This window comes from Myxocyprinus asiaticus, chromosome 43, assembly GCF_019703515.2.
Source record: "Myxocyprinus asiaticus isolate MX2 ecotype Aquarium Trade chromosome 43, UBuf_Myxa_2, whole genome shotgun sequence".
Lineage (NCBI taxonomy): Eukaryota > Metazoa > Chordata > Actinopteri > Cypriniformes > Catostomidae > Myxocyprinus > Myxocyprinus asiaticus.
Window position 1 is genome coordinate 6,846,018 of NC_059386.1, and position 13,563 is coordinate 6,859,580.

Below are 13,563 nucleotides of genomic sequence, written 5' to 3' on the forward strand. Positions count from 1 at the left end.
TACTAGGAGGATGTCATGCAGGCTCAATAAATAAGTTTCAGTTGGTTCAAAATTCAGCAGCTAGAGTGCTGACTAGAACTAAGAAATATGAGAAAACCCAATTTGATCATCACTATATTGTCTACCTGTTAAGTTTCGTATCATTTTTAAAAGTCTGCTAATTACTCACAAAGCTTTAAACGGTCTAACTCCTCAGTACTTAAGTGACTGTTTTATGCGCTATAATCCATCACATTCACTACGATTGCAAAATTCAGGCCTGTTGACACTACCTAAAATATCGAAGTCCACAAAAGGAGGTAGATCCCTTTTCCTATTTAGCTCCTAAACTATGGAATAGCCTTCCTAGCATTGTACGGGACTCAGACACACTCTCTAAGTTTAAGTCTAGACTAAAGACTCATCTCTTCAGTCAGGCATACACCTAATTTATCCCTCAACCCATAGTTATGCTGCAGTAGTCAGGTCTGTCGGAAACACTTCTCATATTTTATAATTCTGCTTTAAAGTGAATGGCATCTACACTAATTTTATTCTATTTGTTTCCATGTCTCATCCTCGGAATACATATCTTGAGGCAACCAGAGCCTGCCAGACCCAGCTCCATTCCAGCCAGATTTCCCACTCTAGTACCTAAATAATTTAATTTACTGAACTGATGAATCTGCTGTATCAGCTGCCTTTTCCTATAGTGATAAACATGCCTTTTCTCGAAATATTTCAACTTTATTCTCATATATTGCAACTTTAATATTGTAGTGCTACGACTTTATTCGTGTGACATGTGTCAATAATATGTGACATTATTCGTGTGTCTTCATTCTCAAAACATAACTACTGTAATCTCAGAATGCTCAAAATTTTTTCATTATGCTACAACTTTATTGTCATAATTTCTCATATTATGATTTTAATCTTGTAAAGTCAATACTTCATTCTCAAAACTTTAGACTTTTTCTAGTAAAAACCCTATTATGCCTTTATTCTCAATACATTACAGACTCAACATAACTTTATTCTTGTAATGTTATGATTTTAATCTTGTAATGCTAACACTTTAATCTCATGAAAGTACGACTTTATTCTCATATTTTTACTTTTTTACTATATCGTAATGTTACTTTTCACTGTCTTAGATTAGACTTTATTCTCAAAATATAAAAAAAAAAATTATTGTAATGTAACGACGTTATGCTTAAAATCTTAGATTTTTATTTTGTTTTAATGCAGCACTAAAACACTGTGCAGAATCTTATTTTGAAATACTAAAATTTGATTTTGAATCTAATTTGACTTTATAACACACATCTCTAGAAACATATTCTGTATGCCTATAAAGAAATTAACCAGTAAGTAAATAACTTTTCAAATAACAAATAAATTGAATATATATATATATATATTCACTCTGGTGGCCAAAAGTTTGGAATAATGTACAGATTTTGCTCTTATGGAAAGAAATTGGTCCTTTTATTCACCAAAGTGGCATTCAACTGATCACAATGTATAGTCAGGACATTAATAACGTGAAAAATTACTATTACAATCTGAAAAGAAATGCTCAGAACTTCCTAAACTACTTCAAAGCGTTCTCATTATAAAAATCCTCCACGTGCAGCACAGCTTTGCAGATCCTTGGCATTCTAGCTGTCAGTTTGTCCAGATACTCAGGTGATATTTCACCCCACACTTCCTGTAGCACTTGCCATAGATGTGGCTGTCTTGTCGGGCACTTCTCATGCACCTTACAGTCTAGCTGATCCCACAAAAGCTCAATGGGGTTAAGATCCATAACACTCTTTTCCAATTATCTGTTGTCCAATGTCTGTGTTTCTTTGCCCACTCTAACCTTTTCTTTTTGATTTTCTGTTTCAAAGGTGGCTTTTTCTTTGCAATTCTTCCCATAAGGCCTGCACCCCTGAGTCTTCTCTTTACTGTTGTACATGAAACTGTTGTTGAGCAGGTAGAATTCAATGAAGCTGTCAGCTGAGGACATGTGAGGCGTCTGTTTCTCAAACTAGAGACTCTGATGTACTTATCCTCTTGTTTAGTTGTACATCTGGCCTTCCACATCTCTTTCTGTCCTTGTTAGAGCCAGTTGTCCTTTGTCTTTGAAGACTGTAGTGTACACCTTTGTATGAAATCTTCGTTTTTTTGGCAATTTCAAGCACTGAATAGCCTTCATTTCTCAAAACAATGATTGACTGACGAGTTTCTAGAGAAAGCTGTTTCTTTTTTGCCATTTTTGACCTAATATTGACCTTAAGACATGCCAGTCTATTGCATACTATGGCAACTCAAAAACAAACACAAAGACAATGTTAAGCTTCTTTTAACGAACCAAATAGCTTTCAACTGTGTTTGATATAATGGCAAGTGATTTTCTAGCACCAAATTAGCAATTTATCATGATTACTCAAGGATAAGGTGTTGGAGTGATGGCTGCTGGAAATGGGGCCTGTCTAGATTTGATCAAAAATGACTTTTTTCAAATAGTGATGGTGCTGTTTTTTACATCAGTAATGTCCTAACTATACATTGTGATCAGCTGAATGCCACTTTCAGTAAATTAAATTAAAGTACCAATTTCCTTCCAAAACAGCAAAATCTGTACATTATTCCAAACTTTTGGCCGCTAGTGTATATAAAAATAAAGTTTTATGTATTACAATTATTATATTTTACTAAAATATAACTATTACATAAAAAAAAGTACACAGTACCTGTAAGAAGAGATATACAATGTGGGCAGGCCTGTTGTCTTAGTTTGTGCCCAGGAGCAGTAGATTTTTGTATGACTTGGGACACGACAAGAAACATTGACAAAATGAGGCAGATCTAAAGAAGAAAAACAATAATATGATATTAGATAACCTCAGACACAATACAGTACATCTACACACACAACCCAAACAACCAAAAAGACAATGGAAATGTTTAGCTTATGCACTTCGTTCAAGGGCATGAGGGTACCTAATATAGTAGGCTTAACTTATACACACATTAGATTCAGCAATCTCACCCTTCCTATCAGGAAATTGTGGAGATGTGTTGACTTCCTGTTAGAGGAAGTGCCCGGAGTTAAACAGAAAGGGCTTACAACTGCACACTTACACTTTTTTGTGACTCCCAGGGGACAATGATCAGCGCTTCCTTTTTACTAGTAAATTTCCTGCTTTCCAATAATCTGTCCTTGTAGAGGCACCATTGAAGAGGCCTCAAGCAATAATGAGATGTATACACTTAAGAGATGTGTGCTATAAAATAGTGGATCTCAGCTGGTGGGTCACAACTCAATAATGGGTCACAACATGGACCCATACAAAAATAAAAAAAATAAAAATATGACCCTGACTACATTAAACATGTGTGTACTTGCAAATAGGATAAACATGCTTTGTGCCGACCACAATGTTTTGTGAGGTGAATTGCTGTCGAGAGCCTGAAACCATCGAAATTCAGGAAATGTTTAGAATACAAAATTGTACATTTTCCTATTTAGTTTTTCATATTGTTGAGGCTATGCAGTTTGTGGTAATAATAATATATTTCAATGTTTAATTTTAACCCCTAAAGCTCTGTTGCATATTTTGGCTGCCGCCTGCACATCTTCACACCTAAATTTAAAGGTTCACATTACACACATACATTGTATATACAGATCTTAAATGCAGGTGGCACTCTAACGCAGCACTCAACGTGCTCGTACATAGGCATTCAGTCTATTTTGTGATCCCATACACTTTCCCCACTGTTTCATTAAATATCTTGGCCTCTGAGTGGACTACAAATGTAATCTATGTTTTTGTATGTTTTGTTTATTTGGTAGTCAAAAACATATTTAGCCCATGATTTGATTATCATGCTTTTTCTGCTGGGCTGCATTTGTTGTTCTGGACATCTGAGGCATAACACTGGATTATTTACCAAAGCAAGCTCTCAGACAAGTAGAAAATTGCTCATTTTTGAAGAAAACAGAGGCAAGAGCTGATATAGATCTTGTGGCCACTTGAGGCTACAAACTCTAGAAGTAATGAACGGAGCAGACATGAGACATTTGTCTTTGTTGTCTTAGAGACCATATTTCACTTTGTGACTCTTTTTATAATCATTCGAATTTTGATGTGAAGTGTGGCGACAAAGCAAATTACAGTCACATTAGAATGAAAACTTTCATTTAATATAGGACTTGTCAATTTTAGTCAAATTTGAAAAAACGTTTATACTCATGTTTCTATATAATTACCACAGGGTGGCACTCATTAGCGCAGAGTTTAAGGGGCATTTTCGATTACTTTAGTAGGTTAAATAACTTTGGTACTGTGTTGGGTCGCTACTTGATGTCCTATGTCAAATTTGGGCCCTGAAGCAAAACCAGTTAAGAATCACTGCTCTGAGATGGAATTTCATAATGAGTTATCATTTAAAAGTGTATCACAGACCTGTTTTGATTATGTTGCTGTGATACTTATTGTGTAATCCTACAACACTTTAAAGATGACATCTTCAATCAAGACCAATTATCTTAAATGTTCACATAATACTTCTAGCAGGTTTTCCTCATACATATTTTAGGGGTGCTGTAACTGTCCGGAAATTGTAACAAAGAAGATAAGCTTCATTAAAAGTCTGAAACTGATCTGGCTTTGAGTCAAAAACAAAACAAGAGACTCTTGTATCACTGAAGTTGACTTACGGCCCAGGCGTAGTTTGATGGTCTGCAGTAAAGTCCCTTTTTCATCGTGGCAGCTATAGTTGCCCTCCATATAGTGTCTGGCGTTCAGGAGTGTAAGTGAGTCCTTGGAGATCTGTTTTGGCCACGGCAGTACTGAGCTTCCATTGAGCCGCCATTCCACCAGAGGCCTGCCGACCCCATCCAAAACTCACAATCAATATTTCAGTCAAGAACATTCACCTGCTTTCAATGCAAACCAGCTATAATTAAAGCAAAACTTGATTCAGAAGTATGCGAACAACCCCTTCTAATCATCAGGTTTTCCAGTAATTCCAATGAAGACAAATCTTAATGCTATGGCATAAAATGACATTCCAGAAAGCTGTGTGCTTAACTTTGCTGCATCAGTTTGGGGAGGGCCATTTTCTGTTCCAGATGACAATGCCCCTTTCCAGAAAATGAGGTCCGTAAAGAAATTATTTTTTAATTAAAAGTCTAGTGTGAAAAAACTTGACTGGCCTGCACAAAGATTAAATCTGAACCCCACTAAACACCTTTGGGATTTTTGAACCATATACATTTGACCAAATAGGGTATACGTGCAACAAAACATCACTTTTCAATGCCAACTGGACTGAGTGGACTCATGTATCGATTTACTTATTTGTCTTTATTTTTGGAAGCCAGATTTTCTTGGACAGCATATTTATTGGCAAGAGATATAGAATTTTCAACAAGTGAACCTTACACGAAACACAGGCTTGCCAAAATCTGAGACTGGGGAATCAAACCCCTCTACACACAGTACATAGCCTCAATGAGTCCAAACCCTGTAAGGACTGGACTCGTGCCCCTACTGAGTCCAGTTAAGCACACTAATTGTCACACTAATTTCTCTTACAGGAAAGCTTAGCTCTGGAGTCTAATGGAGTTCATGCAGAGCCTAATATAGACTGGAGTACATACCCACTGTAAGAGCCTCCGCAAGTGAGGTTGACCCTGGAGCCCAGTCTACCAAACTGGACATCTGAAACTGAAGGCAAGATACATGTGAGCCATTCTATTTCAATGCTCTCATCAGTCATTATCAAGTGATTATGTTCTCAACAAGCCAATAGCATTGGAATTTCGCAATCAGAGGTGTCACTTTTTTGTTTTGACAACCGTACAGCTGTTATAGCAAGCAATTTTACTAGAATTTTACTTAATTCTTGTGATTTCAATGCAACACATACCAGATAAGAGAAAACACGCACTTCAAAATGCAAGCTAAAATTATCTCACCAGAGTTGGAAGTAACTAAAGGAAGTAACTAAAAGTAGCCACATTACTAACATTACGTTACTAATGTAATAACTTGCAGCATTGTTAGTAGCATGACAGGGTTTCTGCTGTTTTCAAAATAGTGCAGTGTTTCTAGTAAGTGGCAGTGTAGTGTAATAAAATGCCAAATCCTTATTTGTCGCATTATATACAAATGCAGCTTTACAAGCCATGACCTCTTTGTCATGTGGCAAAATCTGATCGATTTTAGCGAATCAGTTTGTCCGGGCATATCGATTTAATTAACCAGTTCAAAAAAATTATTCAATGATTTGTTTGTAGCATTGGGAAATCTTACAGATTTAAGCAAATCAGTTCATTTGGATATACTGATTCAATTAACTGGTAAACTAACAAAAAAAGATTATCTTATTTAATCGTAGCATTGGGAAATCAGATAGACTTTAGCAAATAAGTTCATTTGGACATATTGATTCAAAAACCAGTTCAATAAAGTTTAATGATTTGTTTGTAGCTTTGGGAAATCTGATTGATTCCAGCAAATCAGTTCATTCGGACATATTGATTCAACGAACCACCAGTTCAAAAGACAATTCACCGATTTGTTGACTGCATTTGGAAATCTGATTGATTTGAGCAAATCAGTTCGTTCAGACATTTTGCTTTAATTAACAATATTTAAGCAAATCAGTTCATTTGGATATACTGATTCAATGAACTAGTAAAAAAAAAAAAAAAAGATTAACTGATTTCTTCATAGCATCGGGAAATCTGATAGACTTTAGCAAATCAGTTCATTTGCACAAACTTATTCAATGAACCGATTTAAAAAACAATTAAAAGATTTTTTCATTGCATTTGGAAATCTGACTGATTTTAGCAAATCAGTTAATTCTGATATAATGCTTCAATAAACTAGATTTAAGCAAATCAGTTCATTTGGATATACTGATTCAAAGAAGTAGTAAAAAAACTTTTTCTTATTTAATTGTAGCATTGGGTAGCTTGACTGTCTCTTAACTATTTTAAATTATGAGTAAATTGTAGCTTGGCTTTCTACAGTTTTAAAGTAGCTTCCACAACTCTGTTTGTCACAGTGAAAACAGTGATATATATTATAACCATTTATCATTATAATAGGCCCTACAGGGATTCTATGGCAAAGAGATGCAGAATCAGGGTGTTTAAGTTCCTATGCTTTTCTGCCTTGTCAGATTTCAGTATTTATATCAGGACAGAATAACAGGCATTTACTGCCAAGTGTTAAACAAAGAGGGGCACACACACACACATACACACAGTCATATACACTGGGAGTGGCACTCCTCCAGTGCCCAGGGTCTAACTGCACTCCAGAAATGGTCGTGCTCAATGTCTGCTTTCAGGAAATATTGGCAAAAGCATATTATTTGAAAACCCACCACATTTCTCAGATTTCTCCCTCTCCAGCTAGCAAAACTGCAGCCATAACACACACGCACACACACCACACTGTACTTGCTTGCATTAATTGTACAATCCATATGCAGCGCAATGGAGACTGGGCTCAACTTGAATTCTAAACAGAGATGTTTATTGTTCTACAAAAGAAGACCATGGCTACGTTCCTGGTTTGGATTAAAACAGCATTTTAAGCACAGTAAATCTTTTGGCTTTTTGGGGTAGTCTTTTAGTGTGACAGAAATCTGATAGAAAACGTGACCAGTTAATTTGACATGCTTTGTCTAAACCAAGACATGCTACAGAGACATTTGAGGAGTTACATATGTAAATGCTGGCAACAATATTGCTGATGTAAACATTTCTTTTGTGTCCTGAAGTTCTAGATCTCAAATAAAAGCGATCAAATACGAAATACGTTTGCTAACTTTATCTACGCTGTTGTTTTATCGCAAGCCCTTTTGACATTTAATCACGTGCAGGATATGAAATGTAGATATCTACAATAACATTTTCACTTTCAAATTTCAGATATTGATAACGTGATTATAATTAATAAAACATATTTTTTAGAAAAGCCTTTATAACGTAATATAACTAAGAAAAGCTTTTAACATCGTTAATTACTATTCAATTTATCTACAATCCTTTTCAGGTTATCTGAAATTAATATTGTCACTAGTTAAAACCATTTTCATGTCTACTATTAAAAAGAACATAGCTGATTTGTGTATTTTGGATATTTAAAATGTAAAATTAAACAAACAAATTCAAGTTGACTAAAAGTAGTGTTACAGAGGACAATTATTCCAAAAAATTAATCATGTTGTAATTTTTCAACTTTCGAAACAGCGTACCTTCATTGGTCCATATCTCTGACTTGATGCAGACAGAGGAGAGAATGATGATTCCAAAGACTAGTTGACTGGCAGGGCAGGACACTAAACCAGGCATCTGTAAAGCACAAACAAAACCAAAATAACAGTTTAGATAAGTGGTTCTAGACTGGTGGGTTGTGACCCGAAAATGGGTGGCAAATCAGTTCTGATAGTAGGGCTGGGTACTGATTCGATTCGATTTCGATTCGCAAGCTCTCGATTCAATTTGATTCCGATTCGATATAGATTAATATGTGTATCTTTCAGTTATAATGTCCCTTTTGCATATTAAATAAATTCTCTCCCAGCGAATGCTGTTAATTATATAGGGGACCTTCTAACTAGGTACATTATGAAGATATACATTTTACTAATTATATTTGATTCGTTTTTCATCATGTGGTCACATTTAGCTTTTTAAAAATGAACAAATAAATGTAAATTAATCAATAAATACGATATTACAATGCATATATTACATTTTGTTATTCTGTTTATTGTTTAATTGCATAATTTGTACTATTTACAGGTATTTACATTTATTTGTTGAACACATGCTAAAACCGTCTCTTTAAGGAGACCCAGCGTTTCTATAAACCGTGTCTTTAAATGAGCGCATGTTATCGAGAGAGACTTGAATGGGTTTATCTCATCTGTGCTATGATAAGAAATAAATTAAATTTTTTTATCAACAACTGACTGGGGAGAACAGAAAGGGTATTAAAAGATACATTATTCATTGACAAATCGGTTGCATGGATCGCGTATTTTGACACACATGGAACAACTGTTACTCTCAAAACGCAGTGAAAGGATCGCAATGCTGAATACTCCACCACTATACTACACAATCACTGGTGAGTGAAATCTGAACATTTACCAGCCACATGCCAAATATATACATTTTTAGTCACACAGCGCAAAATTTGGTTGCAAATGCGAGTGATTTCCTCTCATTGTAGCGGAAGGTTGCGCATAAAGTAAGAGTAAACAGATCAATCTTGGGATTTAAGAATCAGTATCGAGATTGTTTAAATGAAGATCGTGATGCAACGGGAAATCGATATTTTTACCCAAACCTGTCTGATAGGGTTGCAGATAGCAGTGGAAAAACCATAGCTACGTGTAAATGCAAATAATAAAATGCAACTGACCATATAATCATGCACAGTTAAAATAAGAAAATGAATATGCCTATCAAATTTTAAAAGGCAAGAAACATTTCACATGTCATTTGTTGTTGAATTCTGAGCTTCAAAGGGGGCCTGGGTAGCTCAGTGAGCAAAGATGTGACTACTACCACTGGAGTCATGAGTTCGAATCCATGGTAAAATGAGTGACACCAGCTAGGCTTCCTAAGCAACCAATTGGCCCGGTTGCTAGAGTGGGTAGAGCAACATGGGTTATCTTCCTTGTGGTCACTATATGATGGTTTTCGCTCTCACTGGGGCACGTGGTGAGTTGTGCGTAGATAGCGTAAACCTCCACACTTGCTACGGCTATGGCTTACGCTCTCAGAAGCTGAGATTCATCCTCCGCCACCTGGATTAAGGCGAGTAACTGTACCACCACGAGGAATTGGAGAGCATTAGGAATTGTGGGAGAAAAAGGGAATTAAACAAAAAAGTTCTGAGCTTCCAATCAATCTCTGTCATCAATCATGTCAATAATTTGGAATATTGTTGTTGGGCCTAGGAGGTAAGTTTGAATTTTAGGAGATTTTTATGTCTACTTCTGCATGATAAACAATTTTCATACTGTGTTGGGTGTCTGGGTCTTATAGCAATACCACAGGACAACCTGATCTTGGAGAATCACATTACTATACCTACATGTTTGCAAAATAGTTTTTAAGTGGCTTGTTTTACGTGTATTGCCGCATTCATTCCTAGTGAAATGAACACTACATGCACTACTACAACAATGACTTTTATTCCCATTCACACAAATCACGAGTAAAATGGCAGATTATCGGTTCATAAACACTTTTCACCCTGTTCCTCGCACAATGCTATTTTATGACATCCAAACACTTTAATTATAGCGCATGACTTGTAAGACCATACATTTTAATGTTTGCATTACATAACCAACAACATATACAAGCCTCTTGGAGATGATCAACTCATGCAGTAGCTCAACTGATTGAGAGTTGCACTTGCAATGTAAAGGACCTGGGTTCGAGTCCTGAAGAGCATACAAGTCTATTTATGAGACAGACGCAAGTGTAAAAGGAGCACCAAAAAATTATGTGGTTTCTTCAGCAAATGTGTTTCACATCTCACATTTGCTTTAATGACACTATAGGTTATGTTTAGGTTTAAGGTTTTGGGTAGGCTAGAGAGGAAGGTTTTGTTGAATTAAAGGGATAGTTCACCCAAAAATTTACTCACCCTCATGCCATCCCAGATGTATATGACTTCCTTTCTTCAGCAGAACACATTTGAAGAAAAATAGAAAAAATATCTCAGCTCAGTAGGTCCTTATAATGCATGTGGATGGTAACATGATTTTTGATGCTTCAAAAAGCACAGACAATCAGCATTAACGTCATCCATACAACTCCAGTGGGTAAATTAATGTCGTATAAAGCGATATGATCGCTTTTGGTGTGAAAAAGATCAATATTTAAGTACTTTTTAACTATAAATCATCGTGTCTGGTAAGCAGCAGTTTGTGCGTTCACGAGAGGGCTGAGGTCAAACGGTCTCTCATGTGACGTATTGGCATTGGCATGTTCATGGGCAATTCAATGTTTTTTTTCTTTAAGTACATTTACTTTGACATTTGAGGGCATTCTGTGCTATGTGCTACAGTAAAAAAAACATTACTCATGTCTGCTATCTGAAATATGGTCTTGAAGAGCCATGTATAAACACTGTAAACATTGAAAACAAATAACTGACAGGAGACATCTGTCATTTGTGTGACTGAGATCTGCCTGTCTACAATTTTGTTTATGACAAACTGACGCTTCTGTAGCCTGAGGCACAGCGAGGTAAATGCAGGAAATATCTTTACATTCCAACAGCTGAAGTCAACAAAACTCACAGCAAGACTGGAGTGGGTTTCATTCATTAATTCATCAACAACAAAGAAGTATTCCCAAAGAAAGTGAAAGTTTAGTCCATCGGTAAACAACTAAGTCACAAACCATCAGGGGAAACTGAGGAAATTAGGCTTAGAAACTTTAAACGATGAATGGTTTTTCATAAAGTTACAGCACACGCTATAAAAATCACTATAAATGATACACAAAATTATTATTTTGACTTAGGACATCACATTCCCAAATGTGAAGGTCTTCTTTGGATAGAGCTCTAAAAAGAACATTTGTTGATAAAATGATATACAGCTACCTGAAACACATTGAGCTGATGACTCACATTGTAATATATAATCCACTGTCCGTTTGGCCATATGACGTGATGAAACCACAGTGTACTAGCACACCACCACATGCAGGTGATATCCACAGAAGCAAAACAAACCAACAAAAGACAACTTTTAAAAGCTGGGCCGTGAGAACCAGGGACCAAAAACACCTCTTTTCTGCTATGTATACATTTTTTTGTCTAATAAATTAGTTGATGCTAGTTGAAGTGACTAACAGTACATTTCAGGTACAGTTCAGGTGTAACCTGAGGTTTAAGACAACATAAATGGTGTTCACAACCCATTTTACTTCTATAATATGATGCATTACTAAGTGAAGGAGGATATTTAATGACAAAAACAATGTAGTAGGCATATGTAAAGCACATAGAAGTTAGAACAATAGTTTACATCAGTGGTTCTAAACTGGTGAGTCGTGACCCAAAAATAGGTTGCATTTCTGTTCTGATAGGGTCACAGAGAGCAGTGCAAAAGGAATAAAATGAAACCAACTATTTAATCATTCATAGGATGGTAAAATAAAAAGGATTAAACCTTTAAGCTCTGAAGGTGTTTTTAAAGAGTTCCTGTTTCAGTGTCATACCAAAAAACAATGGTATCATTGTAAAGAAAACTTTGTTTTAATGATATAGATTATGATAAATTCTGAGACTCTCAGCCTAAGAACTGCTGTAAAATCGCAAAAAAAAACTTGAAATGTACTTTTTTTCATATTTTTCTGATTTGACATTATATATCTCTGGGTGTAAATAAGGTGGCTCCAAAAATGTCGACTGTCACTGAGTAAAATTTTGTGTTGATTCAATAAAGCAATTAAAAGTTATAGCATTACAAACATAATTTATCCTAGTGTACAACATGTTCTCCAAGTGTCCAGAAGCCTCTCCAAACAAATAAAAACATAATAACTGTACAAAATAACTAATTTCACATGCAAACACAACAATGACTAAAGGTTTGCATAGCATGCAGACATGATTTTAGTAATGAGATTCCACAGAATGAGTTTCATTCTGTGCCATTTGAGTCATCGAGTCTGTGTCATGTATTTGGCACCATCTCCTGGTGGCCATAGGTAACAGTGACCAATCACATGTCTCTCTGTCCAAATGTGATTTTTGCACTGATCTGAACCCAATTTGATTGGTTTAGCATTCCATGACGCTGCATCATTTCCAGTGACATCATCTGATCCAGGAAAGCTTACGTGTTTTCAGCCAAATTTCAAGATGCCAGATAGCCAGATGCTGTGTGCACATTGTGCTTCGTGTCAATTATCTAATGATCTATGCATCCGATTACCTTGTGTGTGGGTTCATTTGAAAGATAATCACCTCCTCTAAGTAATGTATGTGACATTTTATGTTCTGTTTATTTTTTGTGAAGTTATAAGCAATTAAGCAACACCTGTTTACATGAAACACACATATCAAAACACATACTTAGCTATTACTCACTATGTTTTTGTCTGTGAGTAAAACATATAGGCTGGTTGTTTACGCTTTGAGAGCTTTCCAACAGCATGACACATGGCTATTTGATTAGATTGATGTTTTTACTGATTACAATAATATGTACAGTTAAAGTTTTTTCATATATTATCAACACGGAACACTTCTGCATTGTCTGCAAATTTCAAAGCACTTGTTCAGTTTTGGTCATAATGCCTACATGCATTATAAAGTAGAGCTTCTAAGCTTTCAAACAATACCTATTTTGTGTTGGTCAAGACTGTAGTCCTTAATATTTTAACAATGTTTGTTTCTCACAGGCCCACTGGCAGGAAGGGAATAATAATTTTGCTCCAATAGAGGCATCCGCTTAGACTTTTCAGGGGAATCAAACTACAAATGGTTAACTTCAAGTTGTTTCTGCATATTAAGCTGGATT

General features: G+C 35.7%; 1 protein-coding gene across 2 annotated transcripts in view; it reads right to left on the reverse strand.

The window, feature by feature from the left end:
* Nucleotides 1-13,563, reverse strand: part of LOC127434048 (interleukin-11 receptor subunit alpha-like) — a 58,855-nt gene that overhangs the window by 13,018 nt on the left and 32,274 nt on the right. For both annotated transcript variants that reach the window (XM_051686494.1, XM_051686495.1), the window contains exons 2-5: nt 8,257-8,353; nt 5,642-5,708; nt 4,697-4,863; nt 2,724-2,838 (exon numbers count right to left, since the gene is read on the reverse strand). In XM_051686494.1, the coding sequence (XP_051542454.1) occupies nt 2,724-2,838; nt 4,697-4,863; nt 5,642-5,708; nt 8,257-8,353 (446 nt within the window). The remainder of the gene's footprint in view (nt 1-2,723; nt 2,839-4,696; nt 4,864-5,641; nt 5,709-8,256; nt 8,354-13,563) is intronic.